This window comes from Polypterus senegalus, chromosome 13, assembly GCF_016835505.1.
Source record: "Polypterus senegalus isolate Bchr_013 chromosome 13, ASM1683550v1, whole genome shotgun sequence".
NCBI lineage: Eukaryota > Metazoa > Chordata > Cladistia > Polypteriformes > Polypteridae > Polypterus > Polypterus senegalus.
This window is the reverse complement of record NC_053166.1, coordinates 143,887,807-143,911,635: the sequence shown is the minus strand read 5'-3', so window position 1 is coordinate 143,911,635 and position 23,829 is coordinate 143,887,807. Positions and strand designations below refer to the sequence as shown.

At 38.7% G+C, this 23,829-nt stretch overlaps 1 protein-coding gene across 1 annotated transcript in view; it reads right to left on the bottom strand.

The window, feature by feature from the left end:
• Nucleotides 1-8,351: 8,351 nt before the first annotated feature.
• Nucleotides 8,352-23,829, bottom strand: part of grin2aa (glutamate receptor, ionotropic, N-methyl D-aspartate 2A, a) — a 351,755-nt gene continuing 336,277 nt past the window's right edge. Inside the window, 3 exon segments of the mRNA XM_039774586.1 lie at nt 8,352-11,349; nt 20,164-20,301; nt 20,303-20,403. Of these exon segments, the coding sequence (XP_039630520.1) occupies nt 9,547-11,349; nt 20,164-20,301; nt 20,303-20,403 (2,042 nt within the window). The 3' untranslated portion in view covers nt 8,352-9,546.

Sequence of the window (23,829 nt, the reverse complement as noted above, 5' to 3'; positions counted from 1 at the left end):
GGTCCACCTCTTATTCACACTTACTTCCTTTGAGTAAAGAAAGATTGAAAATAGGAAAGAAGATAAACCATGGTAAGCAAGATAAGGCTTGTGCAAAGAATTATTCACACCCATTATGTTGGAACATGTCTCCACAAATGAGCTGGAATGTCATACAGAGTGTCAGTACACAGAAACTCACTGCTATGTTTACTGTTTCATAAATATTCACAAACCCATTTAATCTGCTCCGCAGTTGCTTTGGTCCTAAACTAAACCCAGTTGCATTGGAGGTAAGGCAGAAACCAATTAAGGATAGCCACAGGGCCCACTCATGCACATGCTCACTCAGGACCACCTTGCCGGCTAAACCATCACACACACATTTTTGAGATGTGGAAGGGAAGTTAAAGCACTCAAGGAGAAATGGACACAGGAAGAAACTCCACAAAGGTAGCATCAAGGCTTTGGCCCCATGCAACATTCCAGAATAAGTCAGGGCTAAGCACTTTACCACAGTGCTCTCCTGTATAGCATTTAATAATAAACAAATATTACAGTCATAATTTTAAATAAATTTACATAGTGTGTCTATATATTGTCTTCAGTCTTGTCTTCGGCTCCTTGCTGTGGACTACAACGCCTGACCAAACTCTCTGACGTTACACTGTCCATGTGTCTGATGATTGAATTTGGGGGACACCTTGCCAAAATGTAAAAATATCAAATGCCCTACATTAGCCATCAATCATTTGTAGTGTTGCTAAATGGTGGAAAGACAAAGCCTAACTTGGTAGCATCACGTTTAAGGCAGTCATCATCTCATCATCATCCACTCACACAAAGCCAAGTTGGAGTCACTATTTAATCTGTTCTGCAAGTCTATCGGTTAAAACCCAAATGGTTGCAGTGGGAATTTACAAACTCTATACCCCTTGAGGACCCATTACAATACACTGTACGCCGTGGAAGTGAAGGTCTTTGATATGCTCTACATATTTGTAGCTAGAAATCCACAAAGGAGGGAAATGAATCATGTATCTTAAAATAGTTTTTAACTCCTAAGCTTTCGACTCCTACCAGGATTTATCATCAGAGGAACATTATTAAATGTACAGGAATTCAAGGCAATATATAGCAAATAAGGAGGGAGGGGATGTGGATGTGGGAGAGGATGATGAGGTGGGTTTAGGAAGGTGTTGGTCATAAAGTCTTATTTATATGTGCATGTTCTTCTTTTCACGCTGTGTGTATGAAAATTGATTTAATAGGCAATAGTCATTTAGTCCTTGAGTTCATGCCTTTGCTTTATCAGTAATAATCAAGACTTTAGCCATCTCTCTTCTCTGTCCCACATAGGAATGCTCCACAAGACTGTCGGTGACGTGCTTGGCTTTGGATCTGCTAGAGAACTCAACTCTATTAGTAATGGTAGTGAGTGCATTTGCTGTGTGGAAGAATTTGAAGAAAAGAATTGGAGAGAAATAAATGAATTATTTTGGAAGCCAGCATGTACTACAGAATATCCCAAGTTCATGTAGAACACATAGAAAGTGTGCAGTCTTTCCCCTACTAAGTGGAGCATCTGCAATGTCGCACCTTTACACCCATTAACACTGATCTGGGGCAAGTGGGAGTGTGGGTTTGGGGGATTGCCTTTATTATCTTCAGTATTGAAGCGGCATCAGTTTATCAAGTTCTTTCCAGATTGGAGTGGCGGCGCAGTAGTAGCGCTGCTGCCTCACATTAAGGAGACCTGGGTTCACTTCCCGGGTCCTCCCTGCATGGAGTTTGCATGTTCTCCCACAGTCCAAAGACATGCAGGTTAGGGTGCATTGGCGATCCTAAATTCTCCCTAGTGTGTGCTTGGTGTGTGGGTGTGTGTGTGTGCCCTGCGGTGGGCTGGCACACTGCCCGGGTTTGTTCCTGCCTTGCAGTCTGTGTTGGCTGGAATTGGCTTCAGCAGACCCCCGTGACCCTGTGTTAGGATATAATGGGTTGGATAATGGATGGATGGATGACCACAAATCAAGAATTCACAGGAAAGGCTGGGTCGACTTGTAAGAAACTCTTGTGAATGAGTGCAAGTCTGATTAGTCTAGTTGAGTTAATACTCTGACTTCTTTTCTTCCAGTTAATATTTTCTCATAAAACAATCATCTTAGACTTACACTGTCTTGATACTCTGCATATGCTGTGAATTTTCAGTATAGCTATACATATAGTCAACATGTATATATGAAAAACTGTGCAAATACATATATTGTATATATAAATATACATATATATGTATACATACATGCATACAATATATTGTGTTTATGTATAGATACAGTATATATATGTATATTTAAAGTATATGTATACACACACACAATTTCTGTGAGATATCTTATTTATACTTTTAGCAGTGCTATATTTTTTCATTTTAGTTTTCTTTAAATTGGACCAAAATATCATGAAAATCAAATGATCGAGCCTTTTAACCATGCTGGTGGTGTGACCCCCTATTGGCTAAACTGTTGTACTGCAAGTCACCAGGTTGTCATTTCAGTTCCTTGGACATAATGTGACTCCGCCCACTGTCACACTTACATTAGAAAACAAGCCATTCTTCAGTTAACTATCATAGAATTCAAAGCTATAACAACACTGCCAATGTCCTCTGATACAATTCTGTGTTTTGGGTATATCCAGTACAGACCAGATTTCTATGTATTTATTTAGCTTGAGGTATAAAAAGCCAAAAGACTTCTGAAAAAGTCTTGTAATTGGACAGACACTAAAATAAGAGAGCCGCTCTCCTTCTGAGCTGAGGTACAATCATTATGCTCTGTAGGAGTGCCTAGCATCTGAAGTCTGACCCAGTTTCAGCTTTCAGAATGAGATCCATTTGAAGATGTTAAGATCGAATCATTGAAGGCAAAATTAGCTTTTCCGTGTTCTTATCTCTGGGATACAAATAAGAAATTTGTGCCTAAAATGAACAACAATATACGAAAACTGACCGAAAAATGGCAGTCACTCTGGCAATAAGCAGGTTGGATGTCCAATTTCAAATTTGTAGTGTTCAATCATGAATTATAGAAATAAAATTGCATTTGAAGAAGAATTTTTCTTTTATGGTCATGAAATTGCAAAGGAAAATAAAAGGCATATGTTTTTTTTTTTAAACATAAAGTGTTACGTTGCATTATTAACACAAGTAACAAAGCTCTTACTCATTTGAGTGGATAAATTTGGGGTACACTTGCAAGCAAATACAGCGTAAGCCTATAAATATCAGACATAAGATTAGAATTAAAAATCTAAAATAAAAAATTGTATTCAATCTTGGAACATAAAAGCACTATAGTGGGACAAACTTTGTCTAAGTGACATCCCTTTAATTTATGCTCTCTCTCAGTATGACGAGCTTTCACTTCATGTGCGACGTGAGCCTATCATCCTACTACTTCACGTAATTCATTTATAAAATACTGATTTGTTTAATGATGATTTCCTCCTCAACTCAGATGGAAAGCAGCTCCCCTATTTTCCGAGTCCATCCAATGATAATACTTTTAAAAAAATTTTCTTACAAAATTCAAATTTGGATCTGCTTTTTAAAACATTTGAGCTAGTCACACACGTTTATACATAACCATGTAAACTGCTTTGGTAACAAATTAATACCGTAATTTTGCGTGCTTCACTGGATACTTTTATGGCTTTGTTCACATATAAACATAATGCATCATACAGGGCCTTGCCAGGTCCAGTTTCCGATAATATCGATTACAGCTTTCATTCACACATGACCTCCTTCCTGCCTAACTTATACTGCAAAAAGTGGAGGGTCGTCTGTTGAGAAACCCTTGAGATAACCCTTGATTTTACCCATGACAGATTTTTTTATGTACTAGCTTGGAAGAAGGGTCTTTTTTAATCCAAACAGATGATATTTGTTCATACAAATAAAATCATTTAAATTTATAAAGTAGGGAGGTTTTTCTAAATGTAAAAATATAAGGTTTAACAAGGTTTTTAAACCTCAAAATCACACAAAAAATGTTTTCAGTATAAGGCGGTAGGGCTCATTGCTCTACTAGGCCAAAAAATTTATGTAAAACTTGCATAAACATTTTAGATGTCATTAGGGTCACTTAACTGCCTACTTAAGCCCTAAGCACTCCAGTGTAGAATGGAAGGAGTTAGGAAAATGTCCTGATGAGAAAAGGACTTTCAGCTCAGCACACGTAACTCATCATAGACTTAGCAATGAAAAGCACAGGTGGTTCAAGGAATCCAAGACAATGCTTTTCAGGGCCCCTTTTAAAAATATTTCACATTACAAATCTATTCTACTAAAGGTGGGAGAGGCGCTAAATGAAAATATTTGAATCTCGAAAACGATTCCTTGGGAATCATTGCTGCATGTAGCAAGTTCGTACATTGAATTGGAGTTCAAGGAAGATAAAGAAATGGCTGTTACAATGTGCAAATGTGTTTAAACATTGAAACTAAAAGAAGAATAACTACATTTTAATATATAACTTTAATGATATTATAAGAAGGGAAACTATTACTGTACTTGGAACAGCTCTCTGACTAGCCTTTACTTTGTTTTTCCAAAATAAAATCAACCCAGGATATAAAAGATAAGAAGCTGTTACATTCATCTCAATCAAATCTTGTACAAATTGATAGTTTAATAAGAGAAAAAAAATTCAATTATAAACTTAAAAGAAGTGGTGAGGCGGCCTTCTGCTGTTATGCACCTAAAATGTGGAATAGCCTGCCAATAGGAATTCGCCAGGCTGATACAGTGGAGCACTTTAAAACACTGCTGAAAACACATTACTTTAACATGGCCTTTTTATAACTTCACTTTAACTTAATACTGATACTCTGTATGTTCAATTCTTCATAATAACTATTCACAGTGGCTCTAAAATCCGTACTGACCCCTACTCTCTCCGTTTCTTTTTCCGGTTTTTTGTGGTGGCGGCCTGCCACCACCACCTACTCAAAGCATCATGATGCTCCAACATTGATGGACTGAAAGCCAGAAGTCTACGTGACCATCATCATCGGGTCCTTCCATGAAAACCCTAAATACAAAGAGGACTGTTTGATTTATGTTAGGTAGATTGCCCAGAGGGGACTGGGTGGTCTCGTGGTCTGGAACCCCTACAGATTTTATTTTTTTTCTCCAGCTTTTGGAGTTTTTTTTTTGTTTTTTCTGTCCACCCTGGCCATCGGACCTTACTCTTATTCTATGTTAATTAATGTTGACTTATGTTTATTTTTTATTGTGTCTTCTATTTTTCTATTCATTTTGTAAAGCACTTTGAGCTACATTTTTTTTGTATGAATCTGTGCTATATAAATAAATGTTGATTGATTGATTGATGGAGTATGTACTATTCACCTGCTTTCAGCTGAGCCCATAACCACCAAAATCTTTCTATGCATCAGTCTATCCATCCCTATCCATCCAATGATTTCATGAAAATGTAGTTTGCATCCACTTGATAATGTTAAATAATCCCAAAGATGCTCGTGCTTAGCACATATAACTTATGAGTGCTTATCATGGTTTTGTTACTGTGGCTGGGCACGCAGGAAGGGGCTGAGGCCACCAAGCAAAATTCACAGAAGTTTGTCTGTTCTTTTTATTTTTTGTAAAGAAATGCACTTGAAAGACTAGCCATGCCCCTGTGCAGTGGCAGTGCAGATTATCTACAAAGTGTCTGAGACACGACATTCGTGAAAGTGACAGACCAACCCGTTCACCACAATCAGTACAACTTAACAGTCATTACCTTTCTGGCTGACAATAGAATGAGTGTTTTTCAAATAAATACTGTGTTTATCTGTATATAAGTCATGTGTGCTCACTACAGGGGCATGTGAAAGACTTAGCTCACAAAGTAAATTGGGGGACAAATAACGGTGGGACTACCCCAGAGCAGAGTAGGACCTCCTCCAGGCACCAAGGAAGTCCTGTTCTTTCTGGGTACTGCACCTAAATGAAATAATACAATTGTGGAAATCAGTGTTCATTTGAAGTACAGTAACTGTTGGAGCAGACTGATTGTAGTGGCAAAGAAAAAACAATTGCTAAACATTTGATGGTTCATCTACAGTAATTTTGGTTCTGTTCTTTCCTTCAAATTAGTATTGTCATTATTAAATGGGGATGTAACCGCCAGGACCGCAACACTTTACCCTGCACTGCCTCTTTTCTGCTTACTATATATATTGTCACACACACATGATTAGGGGACAACTAAAGGGCTTGAATAAACATAATTCCATGCCTGACCAGAGGGTGGCGAAGTGTACTGATTCTCTCTCTCAATTCCTTGCAGACCATTCTCGGGAAGTCCCTCCCGGTTCTGGGGCAAACCAATGAGATCACTTCCGGTTCCGGCCCTGATGACATCACTTTCTCTACTTGTATTTAAAGTCCGCCATTTTAAGGCAGCAGTCAGTTCTGTTTTGTACTCAGTCGTGTGAACATGTCTGTTCTTTTTGATCGTTTTTGTAGCTGGGAAATATTATATGAACGGCTGCCACAAACCTTTCCAATGACCCTTTGTCGTTCTTGTGACTATATATATATATATATATATATATATATATATATATATATATATATATATATATATATACACACACATATATATACACACATACATATATATATATATATATATATATATATATATATATATATATATATATATATATATATATATATATATATACTGTATATATACATACATGTGTGGGCAAAAGTACTTTACAGTTGTTCATAAGGAAAATGACATACAGGTTATGATTATTATAACAGCTTTATTAACTCAATAGTAGTAATAGCTTCATTAACTTAATTATTGTAAATAATACAATAATTAATAAATAAATAATAGAAGAATAAACTCTGTCTTTCGTATACTCACAACTGTAATCCTACTTTTGCCCACTCCTGTATAAAAAGATAAATGCGTGTCTTTCTATATACTGTATATGTATAGATATGATAAGCATGTATCCGTTTGCTATATACACATACTATGAACATATGACCATGAGCACACACACATACTATATATGACTATTGGATTAAATGGGTTTGAAAAGGTATGTACATAGGTATTACAGTATCTCATATATATATATATATATTTAAACATGCTGTATACAGTATATACAGTGCATAATATACATTATATATTTATACAGTATATTATATATTATATGGAACACAAAGCAGGGTCCAGAAATGTGTAATGGTAAGCAATTGTTTTCCATACCTCTTCATCCATGCCACACACCTGTGTAATTTTACTTACAGTTGTCATTTGTCCACAAGTGGCATTAAATATTTTTGGATTGAGGTCACTCATTGACTAATAGTACACTATCTACTGTCAATTAAAATAGCAGCCAATTATCCACCAACTATCACTGAGGCTAGATATTTAGAAAAATGTGCTGTACATGTACACGTATACATATTTTTTATCACGTCTTTCCAGTATCATTCTATCTGTTATATACTCATTTTTAATAATCTCAGTGAAATAAGTAGTACATCACATTACAGCCTTAACCGTTCAGACCATCTCTCTGATGGACACCTTTTATTCCTATCAGATTACTTAATTGATGGAATCCTTTGTTTTGCTACACATTCTGCCGTCTTTATCCATAAAGACAGAACTCCCCTCATGGGAAGACAGCAACAGAACCAGGTATGAAGGTACTAAGAAAAACCCAACCAGCAGCTAAAAAATCATTTTAAAAACATCATTTAATTCCAGTGCAGTATAAGTTATTTTTATATTGCAGTAAAAAATGCGCATTTTTTGTAATTTGGTAACCCTTTCAGATTCAGTTAATATTTTGCAAAATATGTTTATTCTTTTCCATAGCCAACCCATCTTTTTCCTCATCCATTTTTTTGTTTTTTTGCCATATTTCTTTCCTCTCGTGGCTTTCCATGGGTCACTGATACCAGATTTCACATAACTGTAATCTTGTAAAAATAAATTAGTAAATACTTTGCCTTATGCTAAGTGTTTTTGTTTTTTGTTTTTTTTAACTAGGACTACATTTCCATCATGCAGGAATCATGAAGACCTTTATGACGATGGTGTCTGAATGTCAAGGCGGAAAAGCTTTATGTAATTTCCAAAAGAAAATGCAAAAGACAAATCTAAAGCATCATAACTTCATTATAGGCCAAACATTTTTTTTTCTTTTTCAACCCTGTTTTTCCTTCATATTTACAAGCTCAGAACTAAAAAAAAAATGTGTCATTGCACTGCATCATTGTGTAGAGGTCATTATTGGAGGACACTATCAATCACCCCAGAAGATCAAGGTAGGTTCTTTAATTTCTTTGTAAACAAATTTTCCTGGTACCAAAATAAAACATGCAAAAATATACTCCAGAATGTTATTGAAAATAATTCTTTTACAACAAAGACATGGTGATAGCTAATGGTCAAGTGCATTATTATATTGATTAAAACATGAAACAAACTCAAAGAGACATTACAAAGCCAATATCACTCATCGAGAGTGGAAGAGAAAGGGCCAAGACACAATGGACATGCATTTCAAGTGGTAAGACTGGTAATCATGTCTGTGCACATGTGTTTGTGAGAGTGTGAGTCTGCTTATTTTAGTCATCCTCATCAAAATATTTTAGATTTTCTTTTCTTATTATTAGAGATGCAAATTCCTTGCTAGGGCTCCTACTGCTCTCGTCAAGAAGCCATTGTCAAGCTATTATTTGCTAACTCACCCAGAGGGGAAGGTTAGAGCTCAGGGAGGCAGTTCATATTTCTTTTATATGATTTCATGTTTTCTTATGGTTTGACCAGTTCTATTAAAAAGACGATGCGTCTTTTTAGTCAGGTGGAGTATATATGACTTTGGACGTTTTTTACAATAGACGTCCACAGAAATTAGGTTCTTATTTTCATAAAGCCATCATTATTGTCATATTAATGTAATAATTTAGTTGTAAACTATTAAATATTTGACTTCTAAATAAAATGAAATTCACCAAAAACCTGGGGTCTATTGAAAATCCCTAACTCTAACATGTGCCTTTTGTTAGATGGCTGGGATTCTCCCATATACTGCATCCAGGATCCAAAATGATCTCTTTGAGCTCTCACCCCACCCTCTATGGAGGTCTTCCTCAGACAAGAAACTCTTTTTTTTTCTGGTGGAACCTTTATAGTTTAATTTCTTTCAAAGTTCTGAAGTCTTACAAGATGACAATGTAAAAACCAACTAATCTGTTTGCAAACACTGGAACGTGCTCCTCTTTTGAATAGCAAAACAAGCAAGAAAAAACTAAACAAAAAAATGGCGACCATGGATAGGTTGAATATTGCAGTTAGACAAAGATGCAATCAGCCATTAGTTTTTCTTAAAGCCGCTTTGTTGTTGCTTTCTTTGCTTTACCTTTTTTTTTTTTTGTACGAAAGTCTTTGATTTTAGTGTCAGCAACAACAGCATCCTAAAAGTGGAAGAGTTTAAAACTAGACAAAGGAAGAATTAAACGTCTGACTCAATACTAGGCATTTTCTTATACACACGTCTATTGCTGCAAGAATTGAGGACCCTGGGAGTTGAGTATACACTAGTCTTATTTGCTACATAAGGCATAACATGCTCTGAAATGTACATGTCACTAGGTAGTCGACCATCTCGAGAACAATAAGAGGAGGTCGACTTCACAGATGACCGCAGGTTGTTGTCGTTCCTTGACTTGGGTGGCGCCGTTTGCCTGTAAATGTCAGAGGAGCTTCTGCCATGAACCAGGCGTTGGTCTTCTCGGAAAGACTGCAGGAAGGGATTCTCTGAGCTGTGGTCAGGATAAAGTGATTTACTACGTTTGCTCTCTTCCAAGTTGTGGTTGAAGAGAGTCGTCTTGCCGCCCAAGAGTTTGTCATTTCTGATATTAAACATGTTTGCATAAGAGGTGTCCTCGAGGAACCTGTCTTTTTCCTTTAAGCTCACACTTCGCGCTGGTCTACCCAGATCGGTTTCACGATCACGAGAGTTATCGAGGATATTGTCAAAAGAGTGTTGCCTACTTAACCTCAGTTTGTTCCTCCGGTGTACATGTGGGCCATCATTCTGTGGCCAGTGCTGTCCATAAGCTTCATCATGGTGCATGGGACTAACAACTTCCTGGAGCATTTGATCTTCACTTATATCATACAGGTTGCCTGTGTGTACACAGGCTTCACAACGGTTGTAAGGAGACCTGACGCCAAAATGACCCGTATAGTTCGGCACTTTGGACAGACAGCTTCTACAGTGAGTCTGTTTGCATCTGTCATTTGTCTCTTGAGGGCTCACATTCTTCTCTTTTAGGCTGTAGTGCTTAGAGTATAAGCTGTATTTGTTTTCATTGTTAGGAATAACTTCTTCATTTTGTAACGGGCTGCTATTGAGATGGATTACAGGCTCTGCTTTCCTGTAATTGTCATTATGGTCCTGATAAAGTTCAGGATACTCTAAGTCTTCTGGAAGAGGCCTGTTTTCCCTGAAATGGTGTTGCTCGGCATGTAATCCATGCTCCCTCTCGGACTCAATGGTGTATATCTTTTCACGCCCCACACATCCTTGTTTGTTTTTCAGATATGACAGCTCTACTTCACTACAGTCACGGGGATACTTTGAATTCATTGACCTTTTTCGCAAATTCTCCTTCGGCTTGTGATGTTTTTGGTTATTCTCTGCATCCCTGTAGGAAGTAGCCCTGCTTGAGCATTCGGATACATCTGAATGGGCCCCATCTTCTGGAAGATATCGCTGATTCTTGCCAGAATGTCGCTGCTCACAAGCGACTGAATCAGGAATAGACCCTTGGCTTTGCCGGAGTGTTTCCATGGATTTCTTCCAAAGTTGCCGCGTTCTGGCATTATTCTGGGTGCTGTCTGCGCTGACAGCAACTTCAACCGTATTTGGGTTGGTTTCATTCAGCGTGAGAGGATGCTGACCTTGGAAGACATAGTTGTTTAAATTGTCCTTGTGCCGATTACTTATAAATGTCTGTAAATCACTTGCAGCATCACCAAACATGGTGTCCTTTGGGGGGTAACCTCGGTTGTCAGCATAGATAAAATTTCCTTTGTCTCCCACCATATCCATTATCAAAGACCCTCCGTGTATATAGTCTGTAGGTCCTTTTGGGGAATTGATCCGTGAAGGATTCAAATTAGACATGTTGGTCATGTTTTTGGCTTGCTTAATCAGTTTTAGCATATTAGCCTGTGGACTGCTAAAGTCCAAATCGGAAGACCTTTTCTTTTCTTCAATGTGCACACCATGGATACAGCTCCATATGCCCTGAAATTGGAAACAGTGGAGAGAGAGAAAAAAAAACAAACATATTTGTATGGGAATATCATTAGCTAAAGTGGTTTAGACTTAATGAATTAAGTGGAATTCATGGATTCCTTGCCAGAGTTTATGCCAGCCATTTCTGGTTCGTATCACCCATCACTTAAAAATTGATTCCATCCATTTTAATACAAAATTAATGGAATTATTCACACTTATCATTATAAACTCTTATAGCTTAATAGCTAAATATTTTTTTACATATCAAATAGAAAGATATAATAAGAATAATTATTATTATTTACATTTATATAGCACTTTTCTCACTATTCAAAGAGCTTTACATCGTGAGTGGGGAGCCACTTCAGCCACCACCACTCCTGCATCCAGCATCCTCCTGCATGATGTGACAGAAGACATTTTCGGCAGTACACTCACCTCACATTAGCTGTTAGGATGTGAAGAAGTTAGACAGGGACAGAGACAGTTGGCCAATTAGAGACAGGGGATGATTAGGGGGCCACAATGACCAGGCCTTGGTTGTCAGTTCAGCCAGGACATCAGGATACACTCTACTCTTTACAAAGGATGCCCAGGGATCTTTAATGATCACAGAGAGTCAGGACCTCTGTTTTACTTCTCATCCAAAGGACAGCACCATCTTTACAATACAGAGTCCCCATCACTTCACTGGGGCATTGGGATTCACACACAGACCACAGGGTAAGCATCTCTTCCAGCAGCAACTCAAGCATTTCCTGGTTGGCCTTCCATTCAAGTACTGGCCGGGCCTGAACGTGCTTAGCTTCAGGTAGATGACAAGTTTTGAAGTGCAAGTGGTATGGCTGCTGGCGGGCAGGCTGCTCCTATTATATGGAAATTTCATAGATCTGTTACCAGAAATTTTCAAATGAAATATTGGAATTAAATTAACATCTATTGTTAAATTTAAATATGTAAGAGAATTAAAAACTAACAGTTTCCATGCAACAAAAAGGACAATTTTAGCCTATTTATTAAATGATAATGCTATTGCATCAATGTTGATATTGCTTACTACACGTCAATATTGCTGCTACTTCTTTGTCTTGTTTGTGTTTTAAATTTTAATTCTATTTTTAATTTATTATTTGCACTTCATGTTGTTACACTGTGGACCCTGAGCTTCCCAATTTCATCTATCTGTTGTGGCGATTGGCTGGGGGTGCTACCCAGCCAGGAAGCCCAGGAGGACCAGAGGAGAGCTTACACCTCCTCCAAACCACGAGGGGGCAACTGCCCTGGTGGCTTTGGGGACCACGGGAACAGAGGTTAGAAGCTCAACCTTATAGGGGCCTGTGGTCACCGCCAAGGGACACCACAATACCTGATGAGTCCTGGCCCTCATCAGTTCCGCCACTCCCGTAAGTGCCGGGGGGATGAAGACCAGGGACACCCGGAGTGCTTCCGGGTGTGCAGCCGGTACTTCCGCCACAATGAGGAGTGCCGGCGGAAGCTAACTGGGAGGCATCTGGAGCTCGTCCAAGTGTGGATAAAAGGGGCCGCCTCCCTCCATTCGATGGCTGGAGTTTGGTGGAAGAGGACAGAGCTTGGAGTAGAGGAGGCGGACCAGAACAGAAAGGCATTGTGTAAAGGACCTGGACTGAGGGTGATTGGTGCTGCGGCACTGGGTTGTGCGTTCATTGTAAATATTGTAAGAAACGTGTTGTGGTGCATTTAACAATGTCTACCTGTCTGTGTCCGGGCTCTTCCCCACACTGTATACTTGTATATGGTTGAGATGACAATAAAGTTCGCGTTGACTTTGACTTTGTTTTAAAACTTCTCACACAAAAACACATAACATATTGTATTATCCAGTTGGTTATTATTCTCCATGTTTTCATGTAATTTTTCAAATCCATGTACATGATTTGTTAGTTTTCTTACTGCATTTGTTTTTTCATATAAGTTTGCAGTGCATTACATGCTTTTTTTGTGGAACTGACTTATTTAAAACTTTTTTAGTAAAAATAAACATGTTTGAGCTGTTGTGATCATACGCCAGACGCATGACTTGACATGTGGATTATGCAATAAGAGTAACGGTACATTTTTTGGGAGGTCATTTTCATATTGTTTGGTGTTGTCCAGTGTTAGTCACTAAACACTTTAGTTCTTTCAGAAACTCTTTAATCTCTGTTCTGTATGAAAATATGACATTTTCTCAGCCATCACTACAAACTACTGTATATAGAGTAAGCAACATATATTAAAAAAATATTATTTTTGGATGTTGCATTCCATTAAGGCTTTGCGTTGCTGCAGTCTTTAACAAAGCAGTTACTTTAGAACTGAAGCTCTGCCATACATACAAAGTATTGAATGAGCTGTTTTTATGTTGCTATGTCAGAGCATATGGCATATTGTAAGACTATTAAACTTATTCTCTTATGATCACCATCTTTGAATATTTCAGTAGCGTCCATATTAAGAATTCTTCATTGATTATCATAGAAAAGTCACGTCAAGACAGCTTTCACTTCTTGTAGCACCTTTGACACAGCAACATAAAAACCACTCATCAAATACTTTGTATGTGTTCCCATTTTTAGGATCCATTTTTTTTTTATTTTGTTTTTCCCAGTTTATATTGGCATTTATTAATGTAAGGTTTTTGTTTCCTGATAAACCAACTAATTCAAAAATACAATGAGCTTGAACTTTGCTTATATTTGTTTAATTGAACGTGACTTATTTTCATAAATTTAAATAGCAATCAATTTTTAAAAGCTGCATTTGATTACTATGAGTATTTAATATGATAATTTTCATCTTTTATGTAGTCATTTAACTGTATGAGAATTATTTAATTCATGTGGTTTTCATTTTTTGCTCCTTTTTTAAATTATTTTGTGACGGTTCTTGCTAAGAGATGAACTATGTAAGACTGAAATAAAAATTTTAAATGAAACATGAATATGCAGTGATATTATTTGATTTTATTCTGTTTGTTACTAATTTGCAGTCATTTGTTGTGTTGTATTCTGCCTATGAAGCATTTATGCATTTATAATACCAACAAAAGATGTCATTCAGAGTTGTTCTTTTGCTTTAGTTTAATATAAACAAGAAAAGATGTTACTCCTCTTCCTTTTATCTGAACATATTTTAATTATTGTTTTGGAGGCTTGTTTCTGGTTGTCAAAGCCACTGTTCTCAATATAATTCCCCTGTAATTAATCACTAACCCAGTCATTCATTTTCTGGATCTCATTTACCTTTTACAGGGGTGTGAGGAGCCACAACCTAAACTGTAGTATCACATTTTAATTTTGAATAATATGACTGCTAAAGGGGGCGGCATGGTGGCACAGTGGGTAGTGCTGCTGCCTCGCAGTTAGGAAGCCTGGGTTTGCTTCCCGGGTCCTCCCTGCGTGGAGTTTGCATGTTCTCCCCGTGTCTGCGTGGGTTTCCTCCCACAGTCCAAAGACATGCAGGTTAGGTGCACTGACAATCCTAAATTGTCCCTAGTGTGTGCTTGGCGTGTGTGTGTGTGCCCTGTGGTGGGCTGGCGCCCTGGCCGGGGTTTGTTCCTGCCTTGCGCCCTGTGATTGGCTCCAGCAGACCCCCGTGACCCTGTAGTTATGATATAGCGGGTTGGACAATGACTGCTAAAGGACGGGCTGCACATTTGTACCCCAAATACACGGTGTATATTATATTTTAAAATCTGATCTAGAGATGCCTCTGTTTACCTGATGTCTCGGTCTGCAAGACATGCTGCGTCTCATTCTCAGATATTCTACTTAAAGAGTAATTCTGACCCTCTTAGCTGTTTAGTCATTTTGTGCCCATGCTGAGTACAGCATTAGCAAGAGGGGAAAAAAATAGCAATTTCAAAAATCCCGTCAACAAGAGGGCAAGAAATGCTGCTAGTCTGAAAAGAGCATCAGGTACTTTAAAACTGTCTGAGTTAGTGGGCTATTGTGACTATCGCATTGCATCAGCAAAACGTTCATCAAAATGCAGAATAACAGAAGGGCCGTGAAAAGGCAGAGTTTCACTTTCTAGGACTTCTCATATGTTACATGTGAAAGCATTCATCATGGAGTCTGAAATGACTGGACAGATTTTGCCCTTCAGACAGTGTGTAAGTGCATGATAAATGATATGCTGCAAGATAATATGACTAAGCATTAAGAGATTCAGATTGGCAATGTTGTGCCATGTTCAGGACTGAGCTTATTACTGAATATACTGTACAGTACACACTCCTATAGAGGAGTTATTAAAGGGTGACATTAATTTCACTGTTACATAGTTTACTATTATTATTATGATTACATATAAGAACAGCTGAAATAATACTACTACGAATAATAATAATACTATCATCGATGTGTTCATAGTTGGGCTATTTGTTGTATTCAGGAGTTAGTAATTTTATGTAATTATATTCTTTTCTGGGTGGCATGGTGGCGCAGTGGTAGCGCTGCTGCCTCACAGTAAGGAGACCCGGGTTCACTTCCCAGGTCCTCCCTGTGTGGAGTTTGCATGTTCTCCCCGTGTCTGCATGGGTTTCCTCCCACAGTCTAAAGACATGCAGGTTACATGCATTGGTGTGTCTGTGTGCCCTGTGGTGGGCTGGCGCTCTGCCTGGGGTTTGTTCCTGCCTTGTGCCCTTCGTTGACTTGGAGCAGACCCTCGTGACCCTGTGTTAGGATATAGCAGCTTGGACAATGACTGACATATTCTTTTCTTTTTTGTAGTTTATAATAGTCTTATTACTGTTAATAATAAAATATTTCTTCTACTACTATCATTATTATTTTATTTATAATTAGTGTTAACTGCTGAGCTATTTGTTATACGCATATTTATTTGCCTTCTCTTGCTTATGGCCCAGATTGGTGAATTTTAATGATGGCTTGGGAGTATTTCTTTCAAACAATTCTGCATTGGATAGGCGCCAAGGAAGGCCAAGCCATTTTGTGATGCAATTATTGACTTTGCTGCCCATCTTTAGCGCTGTTATTAAGATGATCACATTTTTAGGGTCCATATTAGCCATTATAACATCAGCTGGTAGTACCTGACCTTAAATTTTCTCTGGGGAGGTGGCTTTGATCGAACCTTCTCAGACCTACAGCTAGCTGCGTCACGACTAAGAAAGCCATATATTTGTTGGTTAAATTAGCTGTATACAGCCTACCAACATTTAGCACCAGTTGCTCTGCCAGCAATTAGATCTTTTCTTTACTAACTGAGAAGGAAATGCTGTCATTCCTTGCTGCTTTCCAGATTGAGAGACTCTGGGATTTAGCTGGCTTGATTTTCATCCTTACCCATAACAGCAGTTCCTCAGTTCTTTTCAAAAGACTGGCCGTACCGCTCTGGAGTAGGGTCATAATGTCGTCCATGTATCTTTGTACCTTTAACAGACAATGACCTGGCTGCAATCTGACTCCTTACACCTTCTGTCTCCCACCAATCAAAATACCTTCGAAGGCTACTGTGAACAGAATGGGTGAGGCTGAACAACCCATAGCCATACCTTTTATGAGCTGCTACCAACTGGGTGTGATGATTTGGCTCACATGGCAAAATGAAGTTGTTGAAGTAGGTGAAGAGAAAGTTCTGGATGCAGATTGATACGTAGAAGAACCTGAGAGCAAACATGATGAGCTGGTGTGGAAAACGACCCCAGGACATTCACCAGATCTAGCCTCACTACATGTAGTTTGGATTCCTCACACTTTGCTGTCTCTGTTGACAGAGTGTTTCACACAACCAGGAAATCCTGGGAACCCACCCTCTGGCAGCAGGTGTTAATGTTGTTTTTCGACAGCAGGTAGCCGGTCATATGTTTAATAATAATGGTAATCGTTAATTAAATTTGTGTTAACTGTTGAACTATTTGTTACACACTTATTTTGTAAACAGGAGATATTCATTATATGTGATTAGGCAGTCAGTCATTATCCAACCCTCTGTATCCTAACACAGGGGTCTGCTGGAGCCAATCCCAGGGCACAGGGCAGGAACAAATCCCTGGGCAGGGCACCACACACACACGACAATATTTAGGATCACCAATGCACCTAACCTGCATGTCTTTGGACTGTGGGAGGAAACCTATACAGACACGGGGAGAACATGGGAAGTGAACCCATGTCTCCTTACTGCGAGGCAGCAGCGCTACCACTGCGCCACCGTGCCACTATATGTGATTATATGTTTTTAATTCATATTAATAATAATCCATAATTGTAATAATTGTATCAGTTTTTGAGAGTTTTTGAGAGTTTTGAGTCAAGGCTGGTGGGCTGTCAATTAATCAGGACCTGTAAAAGGCCATTGAGGCTTTCCTTGTGTGATTTTAGGCTATACAAAAATAAATTGTTCTTGTTAATAATAATAAAAATAAAATACTACTATCACAAATTCATAATTTGAAAGATCCATCTTTATATACATTGGTTATTAATTATAGTATTCCTATTTGTTTTTACTTTATAATCATAATAATAATAGAAGACATTTTTAATTTAGTTGTTATGCATGTTAACTGCTGAGCTATTAGTTATACACATATTCCTACAGAAGAGATACTCATTATATTTAATTGCATTTTTTCATTTCTTAGTAGTTTTTGTTAATAATAATAATAATAATAATAATAATAATAATAATAATAATAATAGAGCTACCTATTATTTAAATGATCAAGTGTTTACTGCTGATTTCTGTTATATTTTCATACCTGTACAGACGAGCTGATAATTATAGTATATTCAATTCTATTAGTTTAATTGCAGCATAGCCTGTTATTTCTACTTGTGTCTTTATTTCTACTTGAGTATTTGCCATTGCTTTCATGCTTCATGTATTTGGTGGTCTAGGAATTACGCTCTGCATAGGAGATGCAGCCATTGTTTTAGCTGTAATATGTTCACTGTGGCAGTGTCATTCAGACAGTTGTTATGTTTTTGGATATGATTTATTTAATAGCATCTGTTGTTTACATTTTTGTCCATGTTAGTGTGCAATTATTATTTTTAATTACAGTGTTCGTTTATGTGCTGTGGCTCCTGAGAAACCAAAATTGGATAAAGTGGGTTTTAAAATCGATGACCCAATGGATTTATATCCTGTTTTTTACATTGTTTCCAGATAAATGAGTTAACTATCATATTTGCTTATGATGTTTTAATTTCTATGTCACCTCAGGTTTTCTCCGTTTCCAGCTAGTGATATTTGCTATTGTCTCAATTATAAGTTTTTAAGAGCAGAACAATCCCTTTACTTACTTTGTTATCTTGCTTATTAGGCAATGATATTCATGGTTTCAGTTGTGGTATCACTGAGCTGACTTTAGGGGACCAAAATTGTACAAGTGCATTGATGGAAACAAGAAACCAAGTACTAACTGGAAAGTCTTCTTCTTCTTTGAGAATAGTAATGGTAGCCTGGAAGATGAACAAGAGCCACGTTCTGGGTCACTCAGTCCTGACGGCCAGAGCAACTGTGTAACACCAAGAGCACCAAGGTCATGTCTGGTCTTCTTGGCAATTCAAACAACAGGAGTTGTGGTTGCTACTGGTAGTTTGTTAGTGTATACACATAATTTTTTATAGCAGCATTCAGAATGGGTGGATTCTTTACTGGGCAAACAATTTACAGAATGATGGGGCATGTTATATATACTGTATACCATGTTCACAATCTGGTAGTTTTATAAATATTGTAATCTGCTCATGGATGGCTTGCTTGCACAGTGGATAGCCTATGCAGGTCCCTTGCCATAGTTTCAAATCGTACATTCAGTTGTCTTTGTCTTGTGTGTGTTATCCCCGTGTGTGTACGTGTGTGCCTTAGGGTTGGTGTTTCTCCAAGTACCCCTGTTTCTCTCCCACAGCACAAAGACAATCGTGTTATGTTAACTGTCTGTTCCAAAACATAAACTTGTAGATATGTGTGTGAGCAGCCCTTGTGATATTCTGGTGCCCTGTGCTAGGTTGCTTCTCGGCTTGTGCCCAGTCAGGATGGCGCACTGGCACCCTATGAGCTTGATTTGGCTTAACTATGTTTACTGTGTTTGTGTTTGTGTATTTTCAGGATAGATGAATGAAGCATTATATTGAATTGTGATGTTGCTATTGGCATGTCATCGGGTGTTTACAGTATACCAATATGTGCCATGTTCCATAGTTTACAAATGCAGACAATGGGTAGATTTACAATTCTGATTCTGGGAGCCCTTGTTACATTAAAACAAGTTTCTAACCTGTTATGGGGCACCAGAGGTAGTCAAATTGGCATTGGGCATAAGGCAAGTGCCAACCCTGTACCTCATGCCAACCCATTGCAGACCACATTCTGCTTTATTTTAGGTACCCATTAAACTAACACTCGTGTCTTTAGGATGTAGGATGAAAACCAGAATACCCAAAGAAATGGGAAACGTGTGCAGACTCTACACAGGCAGAGACCAGGCGTGGAATGCAAATTCTACAAAATGAATCCATGAGGCAGCAATGCTACCAAAATTTAAATACATTTTTTAAAATATATATTATCAGATGTTTTCTTTTTGGACTTGTAATAAGGGAAAATAGCATTTTTACAGCTTCTATCTGAAAATGAATAATAAATTGCAACACACTTAGATCAAATATATAACTACAACTTTTTTCTTTTCAAAGTACTCTTTTATAATTGGAAGATGGAATGCCTCATTTGCATTTTGTCCCCAGTCTCTCCTCAAGCCACAGCTCTTTGGCACAAGTAGGCTAATGATTTTATTTATTTAATCTCAGTGTTAAGCATTAATCTTACCCTGCTTATTGTGAATAGCAGTCCAGGCGTTCCACTGCAGACCCCCGTGAAGCAGTAACGGAGTCGCCAGTAAAACAGATGCTCCCAAATGAAGGTGATAAGGCTGAGAGCCATGGCTGCTGCCAACATGTAGAAAACCGCCCGCCATGTTGTCGATATCTAGCTGGCTGCTCATCACTTCGTTCTTTTCATTGTGACAAATTCCAGTCAACCACTGCGCTTCCAGCTCCTCCATTTCACCTACAGCCAGGGACAACCAATTTTAGTTGAAAGGATCATCAGCCTGGAGAAAGGAGTAATTAGCCTGAAAAGACACCCTAGCAGTATCTGACCAACCTCTAAAATGCTGCATGCTTCTGATACATTTCACTTTAGCTTGCTGTTTTATTCTGATCTCTGATGATCTCCCTTGTACACCATGTGTAACAGATTGTGATACTAATACATGCAACATCCATCCATCCATCCATCCAACCATCCATTACCCATCCATCCAACCATTCATTATCCAACCCGCTATATCCTAACACAGGGTCACAGAGGTCTGCTGGAGCCAATCCCAGCCAACACACGGCGCAAGGAAGAAAACAAACCCTGGGCAGGGTGCCAGCCCACCGCAGTACATGCAACATCTAATCAGAAATGTACATACAATTTATTTAAAACATAATGTGAAAATATTTTATTTCTGAGATTATAGCCATCAATCCTGTTTCCACCTGCTGGTGTAATTTCATACAGTGCTCATTTGAGTGGATAGATAAACAAACTAACGTGTGATCCTGACATTGAAGTGTTGACTGAATGTGTCCATGTTACCACCTAGGGAGATAAGTTACATCTTCCTGGTTAATGTTTATTAACTCAGCAATCAAAATCTGTTACCAGCACTCTAATGATGAATCACTCTGACCCTAGAATGCTGGCGACTTCGACCAAGGACCTTTGCCAGAAACAAACATCTATCAGCATATTCTATTTAAAGACACAACAAGCTGGACCTGTTCCATCCAAATGTTAACACCTTTAAATGTAAAGCTGAGGTACAACTGGGCAGGTCTGACCACATCTCACTGCCACTGTTATCGGAGAGCAGCAGCTCTCTTATTATCCAAACCCGAGGCTGTTGTGTGTGTTTGCAGCTTGTTATAATATTTTTGTATTTTCTGAGCCTCTGTAAAGTTTTCATTTCACCTATGGGATGATTAAAGTATAATCTTTCATGAATTCAACAAATATGTAAATAAATCCATCCATTATACAATACAATACAATACAATACAGTTTATTTTTGTATAGCCCAAAATCACACAGGAAGTGCCGCAATGGGCTTTAACAGGCCCTGCCTTTTGACAGCCCCCCAGCCTTGACTCTCTGAGAAGACAAGGAAAAACTCCCAATAAAACCTTGTAGGGAAAAATGGAAGAAACCTCGGGAAAGGCAGTTCAAAGAGAGACCCCTTTCCAGGTAGGTTGGGCGTGCAGTAGGTGTCAAAAGTAGGGGGTCAATACAATACAATATACACAACAGAACAATTCCTTAAGACAGCATAATAAAAATTTTAGAATTACGGTTTAACAGTAGATGATATGACATAATTAGGTTTGGATATTTTTAGAGTCCTGGAGACCTCATCCATCTAGCTGCATCTCCATTTGGCCATGCCACGGCTGAAACATTGCTCCGATGAAAGGACCCCTCTTTCCCATGATTCCTGTGATCCTCCATCAGGGATGACTTTACCTTTGGCAGGCAAACAACTTGGCAGGTGGGCCGTGGCACCAATGGCCACATTTGGGTACCGAGACCAACCCTATATCTTAATTACAGGGGTCTGCTGGAGCCAATCCCAGCCAACACGGCAGGAAACAAACCCCGGGCAGGGCGCCAGCCCACCACAGGGCGCGCACACACATCAAGCACAATTTAGAATCGCCAATGCACCTAACCTGCATGTCTTTGGACTGTGGGAGGAAACCGGAGTACCGGGAGGAAACCCACACAGACACAGGGAGAACATGCAAACTCCACACAGGGAGGACCTGGGAAGTGAATCCGGGTCTCCTAACTGCAAGGCAGCAGCGCTACCAACTGCGCCGCCCATAAATAAATACATATTGTATATAATAACAAACAACATCACTCCTCTCAGATACACAATGAAGCTCCAGTAGTGTTTTTTTGCACATTTCTGCTGAATGATTTGTTGCCTGAAATTTCTCACTAATGTTCATGATGGCACTTTATTTTCATTCCTTTCTTCTCTACTAATTCTAGCAGGTCCAGAAGGCATCCTTTTTTTTAATTAACGTCTTGATTCAGTGGACCTTTCTTGAAGTGATGTTATCGACCAAGCACACTGGCCATCATAGAGTTGTATAAAATGGCAAGAATGTCACTGTCCATATTAACTTTTTGAGCATTGAATACTTTTTCCAAAAAAACTCAGTTTTCTGAAAAAGCACATAAAGCAATGGTTTCACACATACATCAATATAAAATGTCTGTTGTTGAGCATCTCTGGCAGCAGTGGTTGCGTGGGGGCTACTCGATAGTCAGTAGGAATGCACGGTGAGCCTGCTGGTCTTCGCACAGCAGGTGGGCGGTGGTGGTGTGGAAGACGAATGTTCTCTTCGTTCTCTTGTACTAATTCATGTCTGAGAAGTAAGCTTTACGAAACCAAGTAACAGCATGCTTTGTTTTAGCAAAAAGAAAAATGTTTGTGCAAAGGACTCAAGGTCTGAGCATTCCACACATGAGTCTGCCTTATCACGTTTTCCCTTAGCTTACATCTGAACGCCATAACAAAAGGAGCCAAGAAATCAAGTTTTATAAGGGACGTTAAAGGGGCTCAAGGTTTGTGTATAATAAATGTGTTGACTGTTACATTTTATAATGATATTAAATCACGCATTCTAGGGGTATAAAACGGGACCCCACCCAACAGACGGGGTTCAGAAGAGCCTTGACGCTGTCATGTATATTTGATTGTCTGCTTTTCTGAAACTCTTCTCACCGTGACTCTGAAAAATAAAGCTGCTTTATAACCGCACCTGCTGTCTGGTCTGAAACCTTCGTCCACAGTGGCGGTCGCAGTGTGATGCATTATGGTTTGTACCTCTTATGATAAGTCGTGGTCCTCCCATGGAATGCTGCTGTAGGCACATCAGCTACATGAAAGTGTTTAGCACCATGATCAGCTGGCTCACTGATTACATGATGCTGGTGCCTCACTTTCAATTTTCAATACCCATCTCCATATCACTTACATCAAACTCTGAGTCCTATTCAACGAAATTACATAAAACATCCATGGAGTATTTTGCTTTGTACATTCGCTTTGGTCTCTCGCCAGATGTTGATGCCATTTTAGAGGTTGTTTGCTCTTCGCTACTCATGCACACGTAGGGAACCGAGGTTAAATCAACAAAGCAATGTGACTTTCCTTCTAGCAAAGAGAGTCGAACTAAAATGTAAGGGCAAGTTTTGTCACAGTTTACCGCTGATTACTGTCCTCTACCCCTGAATTTTGACAAAAGTCGACACCAGCCCTGAAAGAGTTAAAGGAGTGTGGTCTCCTAAGAGGAAGAGTCTGCTCTGCAATTTATTCTACAGCTCATCTGTGTTGTGGGACCAGTCCACCTGTATGTGGACCCTCAAGTCCTC